At 42.0% G+C, this 22,769-nt stretch overlaps 1 protein-coding gene across 4 annotated transcripts in view; it reads left to right on the top strand.

Annotated features, from left to right (window-relative positions):
- GTF3C1 (general transcription factor IIIC subunit 1) overlaps nucleotides 1-22,769 on the top strand; it is a 39,764-nt gene that overhangs the window by 6,318 nt on the left and 10,677 nt on the right. For 3 of the 4 annotated variants that reach the window (XM_051782224.1, XM_051782250.1, XM_051782240.1), the window contains 23 exons: nucleotides 1,082-1,240; nucleotides 1,848-1,963; nucleotides 3,228-3,552; nucleotides 5,236-5,447; nucleotides 5,930-6,069; nucleotides 8,389-8,542; nucleotides 9,445-9,548; nucleotides 9,795-9,973; nucleotides 10,336-10,611; nucleotides 10,843-10,988; nucleotides 11,409-11,506; nucleotides 13,084-13,180; nucleotides 13,937-14,114; nucleotides 14,509-14,641; nucleotides 15,622-15,757; nucleotides 17,506-17,587; nucleotides 18,235-18,420; nucleotides 18,975-19,132; nucleotides 19,254-19,396; nucleotides 19,574-19,655; nucleotides 20,834-20,946; nucleotides 21,862-21,924; nucleotides 22,419-22,512. In XM_051782224.1, coding sequence (XP_051638184.1) covers nucleotides 1,082-1,240; nucleotides 1,848-1,963; nucleotides 3,228-3,552; nucleotides 5,236-5,447; nucleotides 5,930-6,069; nucleotides 8,389-8,542; nucleotides 9,445-9,548; nucleotides 9,795-9,973; nucleotides 10,336-10,611; nucleotides 10,843-10,988; nucleotides 11,409-11,506; nucleotides 13,084-13,180; nucleotides 13,937-14,114; nucleotides 14,509-14,641; nucleotides 15,622-15,757; nucleotides 17,506-17,587; nucleotides 18,235-18,420; nucleotides 18,975-19,132; nucleotides 19,254-19,396; nucleotides 19,574-19,655; nucleotides 20,834-20,946; nucleotides 21,862-21,924; nucleotides 22,419-22,512 — 3,374 coding nt within the window. The remainder of the gene's footprint in view (nucleotides 1-1,081; nucleotides 1,241-1,847; nucleotides 1,964-3,227; nucleotides 3,553-5,235; nucleotides 5,448-5,929; nucleotides 6,070-8,388; nucleotides 8,543-9,444; nucleotides 9,549-9,794; nucleotides 9,974-10,335; nucleotides 10,612-10,842; nucleotides 10,989-11,408; nucleotides 11,507-13,083; nucleotides 13,181-13,936; nucleotides 14,115-14,508; nucleotides 14,642-15,621; nucleotides 15,758-17,505; nucleotides 17,588-18,234; nucleotides 18,421-18,974; nucleotides 19,133-19,253; nucleotides 19,397-19,573; nucleotides 19,656-20,833; nucleotides 20,947-21,861; nucleotides 21,925-22,418; nucleotides 22,513-22,769) is intronic. The other variant, XM_051782232.1, reaches the window with a different exon arrangement.

Consider the following 22,769-nt stretch of genomic DNA (forward strand, 5'->3'; position numbering starts at 1 on the left):
ATTTTTTCCTTGGGGGATTTTTTTTTGTTTGTTTTTTCAAATGCTGCTTCAAGTGAAATTTAATGGGCTGTAGAAATACAAAGGATATAATAACAGTGCCAGCAAGCCTACCAAAAATGTCAGCACTCAATTACTGTCCTAAGCAGCATCTTAGGGAAAGGATTCGGGTCAAGGAAGAATAATGGAATCATCTGGCCTGGGGCTCAGTCACATGGTCAGGTACTGTGGGTTAACTTGGTGTCAGCTGGGCATCAGTAACTGCTCATACATGTATACCTAAGACAAAATTCATCAGCTGAAACCCCCGTGATTTCAGCTAAAGCTGTCACCTGGCATTGTCACAGCTGGACCAGAGGAGCAGAGATGGCTGTGGATGTTCCACCCACTGCTGCAGGATGAATTGGCTGCTTCTGCAGTAGCTGCTGAATCACTGCAGCTTGCTAAGCTGGCAGTGTACAATAACCCAGTTCTGCTTTACCACTGCTCTCTGAAATGGTTCAGCAGGAGCTTGATGACACTGGTGAGAGGAGGTCATCCTTGTGTCAGGGAGCAGGGTCTGTCCAGCTCTCCTGGAGCCATCTGTCCCCACTCTACCCTTCTTTTCTGTGAGGTCCCAGTGAGTGGAGAGTTACTACAGCACAGCCAGTGGACAGTAGCATGTTAAGATGTGGAAGAAAATCATGTATGAGAATCTCGTGGCTGTGGGCAGCAGTGTGTTCTGTCCTTGTAAAAAAGAGTGGGTTTATACCCAGTGAGTGATCTTACAATCAAATACATGTTCTGCAGATGTAATACTGGGGATCAGCACTTAATCCCTTCATTGATTTATTTGTGCTATTGAAATTTCTTCTACTGGGCAGTCTTAGAATTGACACAGATGGGAAGGTTTGGAGCACCTCAACAATTCATATATAGGGAAAAGCTGTTGCAAACCTGTCCTAGAAATACCCAGTTGTCTTTAGTTGTTTGTTCCCCACTGCACTGTTTCTTCTTCATGCTGCTGAAAGAGATAAAATGGTTTAAACACGTGCACACCCCCTGCATTTTGTTAGGAGTTGTTACTGACATTCCTGTTTCACAGGGACTGATGTCATGGTCCGTTGCCTTAAACTGCTGAAGGAATTTCGGAAGAAAATGGAAGATTATCATGATGATGATGAAGAAGAGATCATGACAAAAACTGTTCAGCCTGTGGATATTGTTTGTGAAAGGGACATGCTCACCCAGGCTTATGAGCTAAGTAGGTGCTGTAGTAAGACACCCTAAGACTTTTCCAATTATCTCCTTACTCCTTGTGTGTATAAAAGAAATGTATATGTTGCAGGGGTTTTAAGTTCTGGTTGCTTTTGCATCAGAAAGTGTCAATTTTTCATAGCAAAATGAGCTTTATATCCAGATTAGACTGGAGTTTATCCCTTCCTGGGAGCTTATCAACTATTCAATACCACCCAAAAAAACCAGCAGGAAAGAAACAAGGTGTTGTGGTGGGCTGAGAAAAAATTATGAAGAAAACAATGCTCCTTATTCTTCTATCTTTTCCTTTCAAAATGGAGAAATTAATATCTAACTGTGGAAAGCTGTCAGGGGAAAAATTCACCCCTGCTTCTGTTTTGAAGCTTCTACCTCCAGACCTCATTCTGCTGGGCACTGCTTCATGTAAAACTGTGTTTTGGCTGAATATTGTTTATGTCTGTGAAAATGTCTTTAGTGAGTGGGGAATCTTAAATTTAATATTCTGGCACATATGGTTGTTCAGAGCAAATATTAATGTATACACAAATATATGTATATGTGATTCAGTCAGATTATTTCCCTGAGATATTTGTTGGTTTTCCTTTCTGAAACAGTTGAAAGCAGAGGAACCAAAGGTATTTCTCAGGCAGAAATTCGCTTGGCTATGAATGTGGGGAAGCTGGAAGCCAGGATGCTCTGTCGACTTCTGGACAGGTACAAGGTTGTCAAGGTAAGGCAAAAATAAAATAATTTAAATACTTATTGAAACTGAAGATACAATTGCGGTTACTGTGGGAATACATTATAACATTGTTAACCTCAAACACTGGAAATAGCAGGGATTTGAGACTGTAACATTCCTGCTCCTGTAGCATCCCTTTGCTTTACTCATTCCTGAGCAGCTGCCTGACATTTAATAGTTCACTGGCCCAGATGTACAAATATTTTACATTGGTTTGTAACTGGGTGCTTAATTAATAAAGATCTGCCTTCCAAAAAGAGACAGGGCAGAGAAACTGGCCTCAACCCTGCTCAGCCTGCCCTCAGCAACCTAACCTGAGTCATTCACTGTGATCAGTGGCAACCCAAGTGACCTGGAGGCTGATACTTCATGGACATGAACATAACTGTCTCTCAACTCAAAAGAGCCACTTTGCTTCATTTTTGACTATAAGACAACCTCTATTTTGCAAGATCTTCTACTGGAGGATCTTCTCAAAGACCCTCTGTGCATTTAAAATCATTAATCTACTTGCCTTTTGAAAAAGCCAGTAAATTCCAGAACAAAACAGTGACTTTTGTAAAGGTTATGGTGATTAAACTTCTTATTTCCAGATATTTCAATATTTTTTTAATTTCACAAGACCAATCCAGCTGTCATTTCTTGCATGCACCCATCTGCCCCTTTCCACAACAGAGAATTTTTTAGGAAGATCTTGTCATTTGGTCAAAAGTTCTGTAAATTTAAAAACAAACAAATTATATAAACCATTAGAATGTGTAAGCATGCTTTTCACTAGTCAGCTGTGAAGGTGAAATCTTCCCTCATTGATTGGTGAAGTGTCTGAGTTTCTAGATCCTTGGAAGCACCTGTTGTAGCACAGGGCAGCAGCAGCTCCACGAGTGAGTCACTCAGGTACCTTCTGCATTGCAGTTATTTCACAGATTTTTTTTTTTTCCTGAAAAAAAATTGCTTTCTAGTCTGAATACATATAGTTTGTTCTTCCTTAGACTTTTCTACATCCCACATACCGTGGGTGTTTCCTTCTAGTGTGCAGGTAATGCAGATTTATTTGGTTTTCAAGCACAGAATGCCTTCTGATTTCTATATGTTAAGGTTCGTGACATTTTTCTTACTTAGGAAAAAAAAAATAACCCGATATTTTTTGATGTGAGGGGAGAACAGGTAGAAAATTTTCCCACTGTTGGTGCTGCAGAACACTTCAAGAATGGACAAGTCAGGTGGTAAAATAACATTCCAACTGTTTCCTCAGGGTTTTATGGAGGATGAAGGTCGGCAAAGGACAACAAAGTACATCTCACACATTCTTGCAGAGGAGAGTGATTTAAACAGGCAGTTTGAGAGAGAGAAGGCCAGGAGTGAGCAGCTGGCTACAGTTACCTTGGCTCTGGTGCCTGAAGATTCCCCACCTGTGGAAGAGGTGTCTCCTGGAGAGGATGATACTTTGGTCTCAGAGTCTGACAATGAAGAGGAAGGGAAAGATGGCAAGAAGAGAGGAAAAGGGCAGAAGGCCAACTCTGGTTCACTCTTGAAATTAAGTTGCCAAGATGATGCCCATCAGTCAACACCAGCTAAAGGTAGATCATGACTTTGAAATTCAGAGAGAACCCTGCATTTTTCTTGTGGATCCTTTTATTAAAGAAAAAGTAATACGCTAGTAGCATCCACTCAAATTTTTGGTCACATTTTTTATTGTTGCATTAATTGATAATTTCCCTGCTTTCCCCCCAGACTGTTATGGTTTGGGACACTAAGTGTGGTAATCTCTGGAGATTCTCAGGGCTGAAGTGTGCTCTGGTGTCTGTGTGCCAAGTAGTGTTTCTGGTTATCACTAATCACCAAGAGGGATAATCTGCTTCTCCTTCCCCTGTGCAAATGAAATGGGCTCATACAATGTGCTCCCTGGATATTCAGGGTATTTTTTTTGTTGACTTGAAGGGCTGAAATGATCCTGCAAAGGGTCAGACAAGTTCCAAAACTGCTGCAAGGAAGGAGGAAGGACTGTGGGGCTGAAAACAAGCACAGTGGTAGGTAGCAGTCAGGTTGGCTTGAGCATCCTTGGGTAATACTTTAAACTCCCTTGGATGTTCCGAGATGGACTGACAGGGAATCTGTCATGGACTCTTTTTTAAAATATCTTAGAACTCAGGCTGTGCCCATCAGAGAGCACCATCTTGGTAGAGCTTTAAAGTCCTTGAAGACTTCAGAAGGGATTTGGGCACGCTTTGTCTGTCTTGAAATATTTTATTTCTTCCTCACTAAGGAAAAAGATGGGCTGTGCCTCTCATTAAAACGTGTTGTTTCATTCCATTGGATATGTAAATGTCAGCTTAGGTGTGGGAAGTAGCATGGGAGCTGACAGACCAGCCCATTAACTTTTATTTTAAAATTGTAACATATAAAAATTCTTCCTCTTTTAGCAGTGGAGGTTTTTTCAGTCGGAAATGTCTGGTATTGAGCCTTAGAGTCTGTGCAAAATATATGTTCATGTACTGATGCAAACCTTCAAGTGGGATAAGTATATTTAGAGTAATACTGACTTGTTGGCTGAGACCAGACAAGATCAGTGGCTTCCTACTTTCAAGTAGCAATTGGCTGGGGATGACTTGACCCTCAGCCTTACTCACCTAAGCATATTGTAACAAAAATGTCTTGTCCCCTGAAGCTACTTGCTTCAGCTTTTTCTTTAATTGTTTGGAACACCTTACTGTGAAAGCTAGCAGCCTTTTGGGGACATATTTTAAAAAGGATGTGGTGGTTTATTTTAATAATTTTAACTATTTGAATTTGTACTGTTTAACTCAAAGGGAATAGAGGAGAACTGAGCTCCTTTTCTTGTGCAGATTATCTTTGAAGTAATACTAAATCGTTGTTCTTGTTCTGCTTTGAGTCAGAAAAGTCAGGTTTCTTGCAGAGCTTGAGAATTTTGGGACAGAAACTCTTCTCTCTTCAGACAGCAATTTGTGGATAAGCTAATCTGGCCCTTCATGGTCTTCCAAGTCTGCCTGTGAAAAGGCTTTTGCATGTTGAGAATTATTTGATGGCAGGGAGTTCAGTTTTTTTTTAAACTGTACTTTTGGAGGCTGAATGCAGGTTTTCATGGTCAGACCACTGCTTCCAGCAGGGTGGGATGTGTGGAAAATGCAGCAGAATGCTTTTAAGTGCAACTACCTGGGTGGATGGGGAATAGCTGAACAGGGAGAGAGAGAAGCTGAATGGGGAGAGCAGAACAGTTACAAAGGTTTTTGCTCTCAAACCAGACTCAAAGCCAACAGCTGTGAAGTCTCAGGGAAAGAAGCTGCCTTCCCCTCAAATTCTTGAAGATCCTGATGAGCTCCCAGACAACATTTCAGGGGAGAGTTCTACTTTGGAAACTCTAAAGCAGGAGTCCAGTCTTTCCACCTGTGCTCATTCCACTGATGAAGATGGGGATGTGGCTGTGGTGGAGGAAGTCAGACTTGAAGATCCTAAGGTAAGATCATTTTTTTTAATATCTTCTTGTTGGTATGGCTGTCTGAGCTCAGTTATGTACTTTTATAGCAAGACTTCAAGCTAGAGTTTTTATATTTATTTATGGAATTGTTTGGGGTATTTTTAATTTGATTTTAAAGTACATTCATCTGCACTGTAGTTGTAAGTGAAAATTATTCCAGGAGATAGGAAGGTAGATGTTAAATTACAGCTCTGGGTTAGTTCCCTGGTGCTCTCCAAATTGCCTGGGTTGACTGAATGCATGTCATTACTTAATGTAGCACACAAGTGCTGCATATCATCTGCTCTGTCTCCCAGCCTGTGCAGGGGAGATGAGAGATAATCTTCATCTGACTAGTTTATTACAAATAAATACATGAAAACTCTGAATTCCTCAGCTGTTACTGTGTGAGGAGCCAACGCTAGGCTGAAGATGTTGGACAGTTCATGTAAAATTGTAGTTTTGTCCATGCTGTGCACTAGAAGGCGTGTGGGCAGAAGAAGGAGAAGCGTTCCAGAGCCACAGCAGTGGAGAGATCCCACGAAACCTACCGGCTGCTGAAGCGGCGGAACCTCATCGTGGAGGCCGTGAGGAACCTGCGGCTCATCGAGAGCCTCTTCACGTGAGTGCCCCTGACAGCAGGGCTGGGGCAGGCTGGTGCTTTGGGGGAGTGGAAGCACTGGGTGCTTATTCCATTTTGGCTTTTATTGCTCCTGAACCTTGAGCTGAACCTGATTGACAGGAAGCTGAACCTGAGCCAGCGTGTGCCCAGGTGGGCAAGAAGGCCAATGGATCCTGGCCTGGATCAGGAACAGTGTGGCAGCAGGAGCAGGGCAGTGATTCTGCCCCTGGACTGGGCACTGGTGAGGCCACCCCTGGAGTGCTGTGTCCAGTTCTGGGCCCCTCAATTCAGGAAGGATGTTGAGGTGCTGGAGCAGGTCCAAAGATGAGCAGTGAGGCTGGGGAAGGGACTGGAGCACAAGTGCTGTGAGGAGCAGCTGAGGGAGCTGGGGTTGTTCAGCCTGGAGAAGAGGAGGCTTAGGGGAGACCTCCTCACTCTCTACAACTCCCTGACAGGAGGCTGTAGCCAGGTAACCAGCAGTAGGGCAAGAGGGGCAGTCTTAAGCTGCACCAGGGGAGGTTTAGGTTGGACATTAGGAAGAAGTTTCTTACAGAGAGAGTGCTCAGACACTGGAATGGACTGCCCAGGGAGGTGGTGGAGTCACTGTCCCTCGAGGTGTTTAAGAAGAGACTGGACATGGCATCAGTGCCATGGTCTGGGTGACAAGGTGGTGTTGGGTCAAAGGTTGGAGTTGATGATCTCAGAGGTCTTCTCTAACCTCGTTGATTCTGTGAGGCTATGATGTTGGAGAGGAGGCACATGGAAGGCATGAGGGGCTGAATCTTAAAAGTTGATCAACTGTTTGGAAGCAATAATAGTTCTCTGCAGATAACTACACAAGTGTACTTTTATGCAGTGCATGTCACATAAATAGAGACGAGAACTTTTTTATCCATTTGCAGTATTCCAGTGCTTGGGGCCACCACATTCAGCACTTCCCTGCTTGAGGATTCTTTCATCTGCATAAGTTTTATCTCTGCATCATTTCAGAAATTGTTCTTGTGTTGTTCTGTCATGGACAGCAGAGACTCATGTCTCCATGACAGTCATTGTTGGTCACTGGCATTCTAGCAGGGCCCTCAAAGTTTGCTTTTCTTTGCAGTTTTATATGGTATGGCTATATGTCTTCTCCTTGTCTGGAGTAAAGATACTTCCCTAAGTATTATAATGTCTTTCAACCTTTTAAGATTTCACCTTCAAAAAGAAATGGGAATTCTGGTGCTCTGCTGGAGTCCTAAATTGGCAGTACTTTGTCACAAATAGGATTGCACCATCCATCTTCTGTGGCAGCACATAAGATCCTGGCATGTCAGTACACACAGGGCTGCTTGAAATGGGAATTTAGTAAGAAATCATGGCCTTATTCTCCTCTGGTCTGAGAATTTTGAAACCTTCTGTCAACTTGTTTAATTGCAGAGTGTTGTAAAATTAGAGCCTCATCTGGCACCAGCCTTGTCACTGATTGATTGAGTCACATCCAAGTGCAGGCTTGGAAGATATTTCAGGTCTCTGCTGTCTCCTTCAGTGCTGCCAGCAGGTCACTCACAAGTTCCCTCAGAACCAGTGGAAGTTCTGTCCCTCCCCAGTGCCTGCCAAGGAAATTTGCTGGTGTTTTTGCTAGTTACCAGGATGGGGTACTCATTCAGGAAAGTCAAAGTCCATGCGTGCATTCAGTTATTGCCTCGTTCCCTTATTACCCTTCCAGATCTTTTTCAGAATTGACTCCCCAGGATTGAAAGAGTCCAGAATTAGGGCTTGGGGCATTTGTGGAAAAGGGCATGAGAACAGGCATTAGGAGAGTAGGGTGTGAGCACATTCCTACCATCTCCAGCAAGGGAAGAAGGGAGCTGGCCCCAAGTGATAGGATATGTGTATCTATACTTACGTTGTGAATGCATGAGTAGTTTCTGAGCTCTGAATGCCACTGAGTAAACTTTTTCTACCTCAAGCTGAACTGAGCTCGCAACTGCAGGTACAGACTGCATATGTTTAATCACCACCTAAAAAAGCTGTAGGTTTTCCTGACCTTGGGGAGGCTGGATTCATAATTGCCCTATAGCCATGCACAGAGCAATCAGGCATTGAGAATTCACTGTAATGAGAACAGCAGTTCTCCCCTAACAAGAAAGAGCTTGAGTGCAAAGAAACTAGAGCTGAAATGTAAGGCAAAGTTAGCAGTTGTCTACAGCAAAAGGGAAAAGAGATCAGGAATTGCTCGTAGGAGGAAAACACCCACTCCCCCCACATCCTCTAGCAAACCGCTTAGGTAGTTTGAGCATTGCTAGGCTTAAAATGCAAGGTATTTTTTGCATCTTTTAGACTTCAGAAAATGGTCATGGATCAAGAGAAGCAGGAAGGTGTCTCCACTAAGTGCTGCAAGAAGTCCATTGTGCGGCTGGTGCAGAAGCTGGCGCGGGAAGGGCTCCTGAGGCTCTATCGCACCACGGTCATCCAGGATGGCATCAGCAAAAAGGTGATGGCAGCAGAACCAGCTTTGCTCACAACCTTGTGATTTATCAAAGTGTTCTGGGCCTCTTTACTGAAATACATGGATGACTTCTGCTTCTTGCAGCAGAGCCCACAATCAAACTGCCCAGAAGCTTCGTGTCACAAGCTAAGCTACTGTGAGAACCAGATCACTGCTTTCAATTATTGTGCTGCAGATAATTGTGAGACCAAGGAATAGTCCAAAGTCTCTGAATCTCCTTTCTGAGAGGTTATGCTGCTTATCAGTTCTGTGGTTCATGGTTCTCTCCCTGCCCTGTCAGGCTGCACTGTAATTCTATTTAAACCCCCTTTGAGAGCCAAGAGTGTATGAAAAATCCTAAATGAGGTGAAATTTATAGAAGGAGATCTGGTTTTTTACAAAACAAAAATCCACTGTTAGTGAGGTTTGTGGAAGTAAAATGTTTGTGGTTGTAAAGCTGAGACATGTCACTTACTCTTGTGTGAAATAAGCAGAGAACTGAGTCTTGAAAATTACCTGCTGCACAATTACTGTAGGGCATATATAAAATCTTACCAATCTGAATTGTGTGTGGGCTTTCAGCAATGATATGTTTGGCCTTGCAAGGTCTGGCTTTTCGTTTATCCCTCTCAACCTAATATTTACAAGTTGAAGTGTTTGTTCCCCACATACTTCAGATTTTAAAAACCCCAGAGTCCTGAGGCTTGTAGGTATGTTATTAACTGTTTATTGGTACAAAGGCAACGTGCTGTGGCCTCTTGCTTAATTACAGACTATCAACAGGAGTTTTCATCCGAAATGTTAATGTTCTGTGAGTTATTAAACCTTCATGGGATTCATTTATGCAGCTGGTTAAGAGCCAGTATCTCCATAAATGCCTTTGGTTTGTATTCTGCTGCTCTGAACAGGTGGAGTTTGTTGTGCATCCCTCAGTGAGTCCCAGTGATCCCCTGGTAAAAAGTGCCATAGAGCAGGTGCGGTTCCGAATCTCCAACTCAGCCACTGCAAACAGGCAAGTCCCAGGGATGGGTGGGATGGGTGGGGTGGTTGGGATGGACTGGGGGGAGCTTGGCTTGTCTAGAGCGTGCAAAAACATGCAGAGGAAATAAACACAGGGTAAGCAAAAGAAAAATGTATTCCTTGGCAACAGAGACACGGAAGCAGCAGCATGAGGCAATGTGCTGAATATCTCCTGAAGTCAGGAAAGAAGAGGAATTGAACTCTGCTTAATTCTTAGCAAAGTGTGGTTTTAATACAGGATTAAAGTTCCCCAGACACCAACATCCCAGGACCATGGTGAGGAAGAAAGCTTGGGGCAAGAGGCAGTTCCTGATTCAGGAGAAACGCAAGAGAGCTCATCCAAAGCTGATAGTCGGGCAAGAAAAACTGATGAAAAAATGGGCATAACACAGCTAAAAAACTATCATCCTGTTACAGGTACAGCCAACTTGGGCTTTTCTGTCATCTTTCACTTTTCCATCTATTAATAATATTAATTTTTAGATGTTGGGCTCTCCTAAGACACAAATGAGTTTTTTTGTTCTCCTATAGAAGAAAAATTGGATTTACGTTAAAGCAACCTCACAGTCCAATGTTTTCTTAGCTGCTTTTTTTTTCTTTAAAATTGTGAACTGGAGTACATTTATTCACTTCTACTACTTTACTACTTGTAAATTATATTTACTTTCAGCTACCCATTTTTCCTTCCAGCTTTCTTCACATTAATTTTGCACAGGTAGCTGTTTCTCCTGTTCTAATCCTCTTTGTGTTTCTGTTTGGTATTTAATCTTCCCTTCCAGTTCCAGGACTTGGGCGCTCTCTTGGCTTCCTTCCCAAAATGCCCCGTTTAAGAATGGTCCACATGTTCCTCTGGTACTTAATTTATGGACACCCCTTAAATGGAACGCAGCAAAAAGGAGGTACTGATGGTGAGCAAAAAGGCAGCAATCAAGGGCTGGATGAGAATGCAGCTGTAGTTGAAGCACAACCAGATGGGACCTTAGAAATAGTGACAACTGTGGTGAATCCTGAGACCTCTGCACAGGAGACTGAAGTAGAGTTGTCTAATCAGAAAGGTAAGAAGTGGCACTCCTAACTTTACTAGATTTTGCCATGGTTCAACATTGAAAAATAGGTAAAAATCTAGTTCAGGAAGGATTGAAAATCAACAGGTTAGAGAATTTTCAGATCCTTCTAGATTTCCAGACTGTGAACCGCCAGTTGTGTTCTGCTTGAACCCTCCCAGTAAAACTCTTGGTGTGACTGTCAGGTTTGGGCTGAGGCTGAGCCACTCTCTGTGTTCCCAGTGTACGTGGATGACTCGTCGTGGATGCGCTACATCCCCCCTGTCCCCGTGCACAGAGAGTTTGGCTTTGGATGGGCTCTTGTCAGTGACATCCTTCTCTGCTTGCCTCTCTCAGTCTTTGTTCAGATAGTACAAGTCAGCTACAAGGTATGGTGCTTTTTGGTTTTCCTTTGAAGTCTGATGGTGTCAGCTGTACCTATAAGCTGTTAACAAATACCCTCTTAATCTGTTTTAACAAAACTGGACCCTCGAGAGGAGACACTTCTGCCTTCTACAGAAAAAGCAGGTGCTTTTAGAGACAACACACTGAAAAAAATGTATAGCTCTGCAATACAGCAACTTCTTAAACTAGTATTTTGCCAAGAGCTTTTTATAATCTCACTGAATCTTCTGCCTCGTTGATTAACAAGAATAATGTTTAAGCATTTTACAAAAGCAGTAACATTTGCTTAGAGAATATTTTAGTAGACAGTCCAGGTAGCAAAGCTTTATGCTTTAGAGCATAGTTATGTTTTATATATGCTTACTTATATTTTTCGTTTTGATTAATTTCTAAAATAATTCTAGGTGGAAGGTCTGGAAGATTTTTTAAATGATCCACTAAAAAAGCACACTCTGATCAGATTTCTTCCAAGGTCAGTCCGACAGCAGCTCCTCTACAAAAGGTAAGTAGATGAGTCAAAGTAAGTGGCTCTAGAGAGGAAACAGCAGTGGCTGATTGTTTTCTCAGTTATTTCCTGTTTGTGTCAAAGAGAACTTTGCTACTTAAGACAAGGATCATCAATCTTCAAAGAATGGTGTGCCAAATTGTATTTTTCTCTCCCAAATAGAAGGTAATAAGAAACTAATAAACAATATTCATGTATGCTGTCAGGCAGTGTTTGAGTGCTGGGAGGTTCTGTCCTTCATAACTCATCAGCAGGATGTTGCTTCTGTATAAAACACACTCCTGACTGCTACTAAATTCAGAATTTAATAGGGTCTAAGTGTTGCTGTCCTTCATAAATCTTTCAGAAGGTGCCACATTTCCCAGTTCCTGCCTCTCACAGGCACCATTCAGGTTCTCCTCATGCTCTCAGTGCCATGTCTGCCATGCTTTGCCATTCCTCATCCAGGAGATTTAAAAATTGAGAGTGGACTGAAGATAGGAAGGGAAAGCAACACTAAAGGAAAGTGATGTGAATGTGTGGAATCAAGAGCACCATGTTAGTTTTCCCAGAAAGTCATTGCTGACAGTTTGGATTTGGATGGGCTGATATGGCATTTTACAAACCTGCAGATGTGCCCATTGGTGAGGGAACAGGGCTGGGCAATATCAGCTGCCAGGGCTTGTGGTCAGCCCAGGTTTACAATTCCTAACCTATTGCTAAATCTTAGAAACAAGGAAACTGGATTTATGGGGTTTTTTAGTCTGCAGGCTCCATCTGATGGGTTTATGCAAAACAATATGACACATAATCAAGTTGTCTCTTTACTCCTCCATTCACTGAAACTTCTAATTCAGCCACATTTGCTTCAGTATTTCTAGGCTTGATCCTTCTGACCTCCAGGGAAAACTCCTGCCAAAGTACCACTCCTACTTAACTGCATTTAATTAGAGATCTTAGTGAAGTTAAATGTGGGTAAAGCTAATTTGTTACAAACTCTCAGAAACTTTCCTGCAGAAGTTTCCTGCAACTTCCAGCGTTTTCCCACAGAAGCAGATATGCAGGATGGGAAATGTTGCCCTTTTTGCTCTGCCAGAGCTATAACCAGCTGAAAGCAGTTTCTTGCTGCAGTAATTCTAAACAACCTGAACTACAGGAATCTTTGCCCAGTTCTTTATATGCACACACATGAAGGTCTGTATTTAGCAGTCATGTTTTCTTACTCCTATCTTCTTTACATAACATGAAATTATCTGCAGATCTGCTGGTGTTCTGACCATTTTTAGTTCATTTTTACACATTTTAGTTTCATTTTTAGCCAGTTATTTCTGGCTAATTTTCATCCTTGCTAGCAAAATTTTACTTAGTATTTGGCTAAAATATTGGTTTTGTGATTTGAGGAAGGAAAATGTGGACCTTTAAGCTATTATATGTTTTCCATAGGCTGACAATCCAAGCGAAAATGCCACTTCATAGAGTCTACAAATCAATGGTTTCCTGAAAGTTCAAGTTGCTGCATGAAAATCTTGTGTTTTCTGCTATCATTTCTACTGTTTTCATGAGTGTTAATTGTAATACTCCTAATATTGCTGCAGGAGGTACATCTTCTCAGTGATAGAAAACCTTCAAAGATTATGTTACATGGGACTGCTACAGTTTGGCCCAACAGAGAAGTTTCAAGACAAAGACCAGGTAATTAAAGAAAAAAAAATTTAAAAAAAGCTGTTATTATTCATAGATTTTTTTTCTTGTGAAATAAATGCAGGACTTGGGATTTGAATTACCTTAAATAGTTAAATGAAATACTGATGTTTCAGGTGTATGTGCAAACCTCCAGATCCAAGTGACACTGTAATTTGTGTAGATAATTTTTGCCTTTCTCTGGAAGGGCACTACTCAAGTGCATAATGCACACAATAATGAACCAGGAGGTTCCAGACTAGCAATACTTATGAAAAATGAGCATTCCACCTTCTTATCCATCAAGGTGTCAGGCTTTGGATGTCTGACACAGAATAAAGTCACTGATCAGAGTAAAATAATGACATCCATATGCATCTTTTTATAAATAGAGAGCACATGCAAAGGAGAAGGCAGATCCAACACATAATTCATGAAGATAAAGATAATTAGACCCCCAAACACATCTATTCAAATCCCAAATGAGGACTTGTTGGAAATAGTCACTCTGTGGAAACTTGGAATATCCTGTGCACAACAGGGAAAACAAACTGTTCTAAACCTAGAAAGGAAATTTCTGGATTGCTGTCAAGGGAAATTTGGGAATACAATGCCATAGGGTGGGAATGGGTGTGTCTCCTCTGAGAGTGCTCTCTGAAAACAGCAGACAGAAAATGCCCACCAGTCCTAAACTAGACTGTGTGTGCTGTGAATTAGGGAATTCCCATGATTTTTACCCACCAGCCTGAACCACGCTGTGTTTGCCAGGTGTTTGTGTACATGAAGAGGAATGCAGTGATTGTTGACACCACCATCTGTGACCTCCACTACAACCTGGCGCAGAGCAGCCGCCCCTTCGAGCGGCGCCTGTACGTGCTCAACACCCTGCAGGACGTGGAGAACTTCTGGTTTGATCTGCAGTGTGTCTGCCTCAACACACCCCTGGGTAAGGCAAAACTCCACCTTCTTAGCACCTCTGCTCTTTCCTCTGGGCACACCACAATTGCTCCTCCTTCCCTAAAACAGGCAGGCTCTGTTTTGTCACTTCCAATGCCTGGTCAGCTTGCCCCGTGCAGCAAAAAAAAAAAAAAGCTAGAAGCTCTGTCCATATAATTCTGTGAGGTTGTGATCAACTTCAAATTCTCAGAGCAGTATCAAAATTGAAGTTAGAAGTAACAAAATTGCTAATAGCCCTTTCTGTGAGAAGGTAGCACGTTGTGTAGAGAAAGGGTAAAAACATTAGTGCTGTTTGGGAGCAGTAGTTTGCTGTAGCAGGGTGGATTGAAAGTGGGTTAAGTCTGACTTTTCATGCTGATGGTCAAACCTGTTTGTCTGTCCAGGAGTCATCCGCTGTCCTCGGTCCAAGAAAAGTAATCAAGGGGAGGAGACTGCACTGGATGTGGAAATGGAACAAGAGTCAGCAGTGAATAAACACAATCTGGAGCGAAAGTGTGCGATGCTGGAATACACCACGTACGTCACCTTCATCCCTGCTCTGCTCTGGAATGGAGAGGGCAGAAAGAGCTGTCCTGGTGCTGAGGATGTTAACAGCAAAAGCAGTTCAGGCTCGAGCATCTCAGTTGGGTGTTGAGGGCTGTTTGTGTGTAATTCAGAGAGTATCTGGTTAAAAGACGTGTAGTTACGTTTCATGTTTATAAGTAACTTTGCCAAGTAGGTTTTTATGCTGGAGAAGTGGGATAAACAGATGTTGGATTTCCTTCCAAAGTAGTACAGATGTGTGTTGCAAGAGTCTTGGGGAAAGCAAAGTTGAGAGGGAAGGAGTGTTTCCTAAGTAGTGTTAATGCCCGGGGTAATAAACTTAGAGATTTCTGTTCCCAGGCGTTATATCATGGTATCTCAAACAGCTTCAGTAGCTCCCCAGTGTCACATTCTGGATTCTGTCCTTCTGTGCTGCACTTGGCTGTAATTGTTTACAGATTAATTTCTAATATGGTGTTGGTGTACACTGTGATCTGGAAGTGATCTCTGGAGCATTCCACCTTCTGCGTACTCACAACCTGTGATAGCCACACAGAACACCAGTTAAACTCTTTATGTTGTGCTGTGCACTGTGGTTTATCTTTGCCAATATTCTACAAGTAGATACATCAAGTGGTCTTTAAAAAATTAATGGTGTTGAGGGAACCCAGTTCCACTGATCCTTTCTGATGGAAAAAATTCTGTTGTCAGCTTCTACATATGATCTCTATTGTATGGCAAGAAATCTTTTAAACTGGATACCCGGTGTTCACTTGCAGATAGGCTGGAGATCACTGCAACACCTTTAAGGTCAAGAAACAGTTTTGGGATTCAGTTGATGGTGTAATGTTGCCCCCTAAATTGGGAGGGCAGGGGGAGAGTTCTGCACGTTGCACACACATCCCTTGAGAGCAGCTGGGAAGGCCCTCTGTGCCAAATAATTACCTGGGTGTTTTTGTTTCTCTTGCTGTCAGAGGCAGCCGAGAGGTGGTTGATGATGGATCTATCCCTGGAGATGGGTTGGGAGCTGCAGGTCTGGATTCCAGCTTTTATGGGCATCTGAAACGCAATTGGATCTGGACAAGCTACATCATCAATAAGACCAGGAAGGTGGGTATTTTAAAATTTATATACTGGAGTGACTTTTCCAAATTTTAATATTCTTAAGGTTGAGATACTGAGACCAAAATCTAACAGTGTGCTTTCTCAGTCATGTACCTCAGTAAGGAATGCCAAATATTGGCAAATCTTGGTGCTGAAGTGAGTGAAAGAATTGGACATAAATTTTATCTGAAAACTGAATTTGATGGTAAATTTGTTAGTACATTCAACTAATGGAGAAATACTTTATTGAGCAAGCAGTGTAGATTATTCAGTGGTACCTCTTGCCTTTCAGGAATGTAGAACTTGTCAGACAAAAACTGAAACATCCAGAACAAGGAAATACATATGGACAAAAATAAAAACAAAAATAAAAATAGGGAACCCAACATATGCAAATGAGAATGGCCATCCCAGTTCTGGCTAATGTCCTGCCTGTGATGGAAGGTTGTAAGAGCAAGGGATATTTCCTCAGAATATCCTCCAGCTGTCTGCAGGTTTTGACCATTTTAAATCTGGGGCTGATGTTTCAAAGCAGTTAATAGGTTTGTTTTTTTTCCTAGCATTAATTTGCCAGTGTTTTGAGCACATATAAATCTTTACTATCCCCAATCTCATGTAGCAAAGTGCATTATGTGTCCCCACTTCCTTTTGATGCTTTAAGCTCCCTAATAATTGTAGTGCTAAGGGAAACTGTGAAGAAATACAATTCTCTATTACCCTTTCTGTTTCACTTGATTTTTCTAAACATCTCTTATGTTTCCCATTATCACCTCCTTTTCTCAAGACTGACATCTACTATTCCCAGCATGGACTGCATCCTGTCTGTAATCATTCTTGCCTTTCTTTTAACATGTTATAGTTCTACTGTGTCCTTTTTAAGGTGGAAACACATCACATAGTGCTTTCAGGCTGTGGCCAGCCATGGATTTTTACACAGTGTTGCCTTTCTCCCTAAGAATTCCTTACATTTCCTTTGCTTTTTCACCATTACCAAGCACTGAACAGGGACTTTCACAGAACTGGCTGTAATTACTCTGCCCTAAGCAGTGGTCAAATCAGAGCCTATCAGTGTATGTAAAATTAGAGTTGCCAATTTTTTCCCCTCAGGCAGGATCATTTCCCTCCTAATTTCATTTGCTGTTCAGTCTCCTGGTTGTTCAACATTAACAGGTCCTCCAGCAGTTCTTCAGTCTCTGCTTTACACTCTGCATCTGTGACCAACTTCAGCCCCCAGTGAACTCCACACAAGAGAAATGGGTTTTGCAGAGAATGGCAGAACTCCCAATATGCTGCAATCAGTTCAGGCTCAGATTTAAGATGGGCAGAATATTGTGTAGGAGGCATTTACTCAGTGTTTGTGTTTGCAGTTTGGTTTTGTGGTTTTCAGAAGTTCCTTTGGAATGTGAAATGCTTTGAAAAAATACTGGTTTACAGCAAGTTCTCCTCAGCCTCTGCAGCAATGAAAGATTCGAGCACTTCTCTTCCTGTAATGACTCCTGTTGAACTAGAGGAGATTTGCTGCAGTTCTAACCTTCATAACCTAGTGGTCATTACAGTCTGATTTAAGCAAAGCTCTGGAGCCATTCTAATATGTGGGAGTAATAAGAGAAATGAGTTCTTCATTTTAGCCAGGGATCTTTTCCTTTATGCTGAAAATTTCTTTCTGACACTACTCACAGGATATAATGCATAGTATTGCTAAAACCAGTGCACTCCTTTTGCATATCACCTGTTTTAAAGCTATGTTGTCTTAGGAAAACACAGTTTCTGAAAATGGACTGACAGCAAGACTCCAAACCTTCTTAACAAAACACCCCCTGCCACTCAGTACTGGAGGTAAGGTGGGCTCTAAAGCTCTGCTGTAGCTCTTACTGTCTGTCAAACCCAGCATGAAGGATGTGGGTTATTCTTGTCTCCTTACAGTAATCTAAGATGCTTCTGGGGCAGTAAAATAGATAAATAATTTCATTCCCTATTTCTGGATATATGGAACAATAATTTTTTTTATCCACTATTGATGACATGGGTTGTTCCTGTCTCCTTACAATGATCTAGGATACTTCTGGGGCTGTAAAATAGATGTGTAAATAATTTCTTATAGAACAATAATTTCTATCCTTTGTAATTTCTGTTGTGCAGTTTGCAGGAAGTCTAGAGGGACCAATGTTTTGCAGCACTGTTATCCAGCCTAACGTTTGAGTTAAGGAGGAGGAAAAGCTTCAGGTTGAATATAAAACCTCAGCTCTGTTCCCTTGTGCTTCTGCACTGTACATTAAACTTAGTAATTACTTGATGATTCCTCATTTAATGTGGGATTTTACTTTGTGAGAAGGGGCATGAAATGACATGACTAAAAAAAGGGCAATTTTGAGAGGGCATCTGTCTTTGAATATGTTGAAACTTGGGCATTTGCTCTTTATACCTTAATACTGTAGAATGTCATTGCTCTAAAGCTCCACTGCTGTCAATATGTGTCATTTTAGGTAACAAAATTAGTATTTTGGGAGAAGCAAAGGTAGGATCAGAGTTACTTGTCCAGAAGGAGGAATCTTTTGAAATAAGTAAAGAACCAACCCAGGATCGAACGAAACGAGTGAGAGGCGGAAAAAGCCAGAAGAGGAAGAGGCTTAGGAAGGAAGTTGGAAAGAAGACAAAGAAGAGAAAGAAAGGTAAGAAACAGGGAAAAGCAGCATTCTTTACTGTGCTGGAGGCTGCTTTGGAAAAGCTGGCACATGGTCTGTCTCCAGGTGGGACATGGGAGCTTTACTGGCCATGTCTTCGGGTTCCCTCTGTCAGGGAGGAGGCTCAGGTGCCCTGGGACTGTGTAGGAGCTCTGGGGTAAAACAGCAGCATGTTGTACCCATGACCTGTGTGTGGGCCATGGCTGCACTGCTGTGCTGTACTGACTGGAGAAATCCTAATGGTGTCTGTACCAGACCAGCTCCTTGCAATTCATCATCCACTGTTGATAGCTGGCTTAAAGATTCTTCATGAAGTGCTGCTCTGGGTTGTCAGTTTGCCAATTAAAGTGCTTGTTTTCTCATTCCTGGGAGAGGCATTAATGCACTTTGCCTTCTGAACTGCTCCTTCCTTCCCTGCCCTTGTCTCTCGTTCCTTCAAACTCGTGCTGGCGCCGTGATGGCAGCTTGAATTAATCAAAATACGTAATGCTGAGATAATTGTCTTTAATTCTTTTTTTTTCTGGGTTTTTTTTTTTTTTCAGAAGAGGATTCTGCAGAAAAAAGCAAAAGGCTGCGTTACCACGACGAGGCCGACCAGAGTGCCCTGCTGAGGATGACCCGGCTCCGAGTCACCTGGACCGTGCAGGAGGACAGCCTGCTCATGCTGTGCAGGATCGCCAGCCACGTGCTCAACGCCAAGGTGTGCCACAGACCCCTCACCCAGAGTGCTCAGCACGTCCCAGGGGGTCCAGCCTGCTTCCCACCATCCTCTGTGTACTTCAGAGCCAGAGCTGAACCCCGAACATTTGTTGTTCCCACAGGTCAAAGGGCCCTTTGTGCCCTGGCAGGTGGTTCGGGATATCATGCATTCCAGCTTCGAGGAGTCCCTGGATAAAACCTCTCATTCCGTTGGACGAAGAGCTCGTTATATTGTCAGGAATCCACAGACTTACCTTAATTACAAGTAAGAAGTTTTGTATGTCCTAGGTACAGGCTAAATTCTCCTGAAATTAAGTGAAGGAACATGGTCCTTCTCTGTTTTTGTTTTGTTTCATATGACCTATAAATTTCAACTGTCAAATCTGTATTGAACTGGGAAAACTTCAACTCTGTGCAACACCTTCAATTGTATCTGTTGCAGAGTTTGCCTTGCTGAGGTTTACCAAGATAAAGCCCTCATCGATGATTTCATGAACAGAGAAAATAATTATGAAGATCCACAGGTAGGAGGGAAGGATTCCAAAAGGTCATGGAGTACTTTATTCTGTTTGGATTACTGAGGGCTTGCACTGCTTGAGTTACTGTGGTTTCTTCTCTATCCCTCCCTTGAATCCTTAGCCATTTTAAAAATAGCATTGTTGCAAAAATGTGGCATCATTGCTGGGTTGGGAGCAAAGTGAACACAGGCAGCTTTCCAAAGGCACATAAACAGCCTCCTGTACAACAAAACATTTGTATTTTCAATATGTTTGTTTATGAACATCCATGACTAAACACATCTATCTGCTGATTTTATATTATCCTCTCAGCCTTATTGTTATCTGAGCAAGAAAGCCTTTTTGCTCTGTAATTTCTTATTTGTTACCCCAGTTGCATGTTGAAATACAGCCTTCTGTGGATGAGTGCAGAAATGCAAGCAAATCTTATAAAACTTGATTTGATCAGCCAGAAGATTTTATTTCATTTTTGAGCTTTTTATGGCTTAAACGAACCACAATTTCAGACTGAGAAGTTTGCACTGGAAGTGCAAATAATTCCATTTGGAATTTCAGATTTTTTTTAGAACTGGGACAGTGTCACAGCAAGATTGTTTTTACCCAGGAATGACATAGTTCATACTGTTGTCACAAAAGCCCATTAGTTCTGTTGGTAAACTCGTGCTTGTTTAAAGGAAGAGAAGCTGTTGACTGATGAGACATCACTGAAAGAAATATGTGTGTCCCCATCTCCAAAGTCTGTCTTTGGAAGCAAATAAAAACTTGTTTCCAGAGAACATTCCTCCCATGTAACAGGTGTTCTCCAAGCCAAGCTCGTGCAAACAGACTTAATGGAGAACATGGGAAAGCCTGAAGGGTCTGAAGGGAAAAAAAGACTTGAACAGAAGCTTAAACAAAGCTCTAGCAAGAGATTCTCTGCTGTAAATTCAGTAAATTGGTTTAGAACATATGTTCATGGTGGTTGGCTTGTAGCTGTGAGCATCATTACAGATGGAACCTGCAACTGTTCAGTAAATCATGAGACACAAACTCCACGGAGCTTTCTGGTGCAGCCTCTTGGCTGTTGTACTGTCCCTGCCTTGCTAATTCAAACCCAGCTATTTCTACAAGAATTTTCCATGAACACTTTAGAAGGAGAAAGTCTTTTCCCACCCTCATAACATTTCTGTCTCTTCTTTTCTAAGGTTTGTGCAAAGGAGTTTAAGGAGTTCGTGGAAAGGCTGAAAGAGAAATTCAGTTCGACCCTGGGGAATCCCAAACTTGAGATTCCTGACACTTTGCAGGAACTGTTTTCCAGGTATTTTAGTTATGGTGCTTTTGACTCTGCACTGTGGGCTGAGGCAGTGAGAGGGGACAGCAAGTCAGAGCAGCCCCTTCTCCACTGGGCAGGATTTACACCCTCTGGTACTTGTACTCTTAGTATCAAAAAGAGTTTTAGTAAATACAACTAGCAGTACTTCTTTCAAATCCACACTTTCTGAATACATATAACTGATTTTGAGTTATTTGCACAAGTTTGCTGATTTTAAGCCATTCCCATTTTGCTGAAGAAGACCTTTAAACCAGAAATTCACAGTATCAGATTTTCCTAAATTGTCAAATCCTCAACATTTCTGTTAGAGATGGTGCTACTCAGGTGTAACTTTTCAATGCAATAGAAGACTTCCCCTTAAGCATTTTCCAGATAACATGGCCCCATTTTATATCACAATTTGTAGCTGGTTGCTCAGCTGAATCACCTCAGCACTGCTAAAACTGTTGATAAAGAAGGGCACTCAGGCTTGTACTGCATCCTGCAGCTCCAGATTGTTAAACTTTTTCGTGATAAATAACACTTGAAGAGCAGTGTGGAAAATTTGTGTCTCAGACCATTTAATGATACCAAATTTAGCAGCTTTGTAAATTTTCTTATTTTGGGAAGAGCTGTACATTACAGCAGAAGTGCTGCTGACCGTAACTAGAAGTCCAAAACCTCAATAAAATCCTTACAGTGCCTGACTGTCTCCTGTCCATGAGTTTTATCTTCTTGTCAACAGATATTTTAGTGGAGATCGATCTGGACACTCCTTTTAATGTGTGACCCTTGTGCTGAGGCTGCTGGAGCACAGTCCCTGTGCTGTTTCAGCTCATCAGCCTCTGGGCTTCGGGGCTGATGCACAATCACAGAATGTTGCTCTTGTTTCAGTGTTTTCCTTTCCCTTCCCTCATCCAGATTTCGGGTGTTGGCAATCGGAGAAGACACAAGTCAAGGCACAAAAGAGGATAATCTGAGCAGGTGAGAAGCAGCAGCACCACTTTTCCCATCAGGACTCCAAGGCCATGTCTCACATCTGTGAGAGTCATGTAAATAGTCTCCTAATTCATTAGTTTTTCATCTGTTGTAGTATATAAATTTATTAATAAAACAATACTTCACAAGGCTGTGGGGGCATAGATTTGGTGGATAAAATGGCAGCAGTGATGACCTCAGAATGGTGGTCTGTTATCATTGGGACAACTGTATGTGGGTGCTGTATTTGAAGAGGAGATGTTAATAAGGAGAACTTTGTTTTTTGTCAGATTGTTTGGACTGATCCAAAATTCAGGGAGGAAGATCAGGGAAAATGTAACAGATTACATGAGTGATCCTCAGCTGGAGAATCTCATGCCTTTATGCATCTATTTCAGAAGCAAGTGATTGAGTTTGTGTATTTTTGTTAGTTTATTGGTACTCATGCTCAAAAATCACCATGAATAAACTTTTTTCTCTTCTATTTTTTTTTCTTTCAGTGTTTATGATATTCATTTTCTAGTGCTACAGAATCTGATTCAGAGCACGTTGGCACTTTCAGACAGACAGATGGAATCTTGTCAGTCATTTCAGGTACAGTATCTGGACCAAACTTTACTGCTCAGAGAGTCAGAATTGTTTAGGTTGGAAAAGATCATCGAGTCCAACCATTAGCCCAGCACTGCCAAGGCCACCACGAAACTGTGTCCCCAGGTGCCACATCTACATGTGGTCATACAACCCTGAAGTTTCTCCTCCCTCCCTTGATAAATTCCTTTCTCAAATGAGAGAAAAGAAACCCAGAAACTGAGATTTATGTCTGTTCTGTGAGGAGTGTTCTTGTCTGCTTT

Source organism: Manacus candei, unplaced genomic scaffold (assembly GCF_025592945.1).
Source record: "Manacus candei isolate 608988 ecotype Guabito, Panama unplaced genomic scaffold, ASM2559294v1 h1tg000002l, whole genome shotgun sequence".
NCBI classification, from domain to species: Eukaryota; Metazoa; Chordata; class Aves; order Passeriformes; family Pipridae; genus Manacus; species Manacus candei.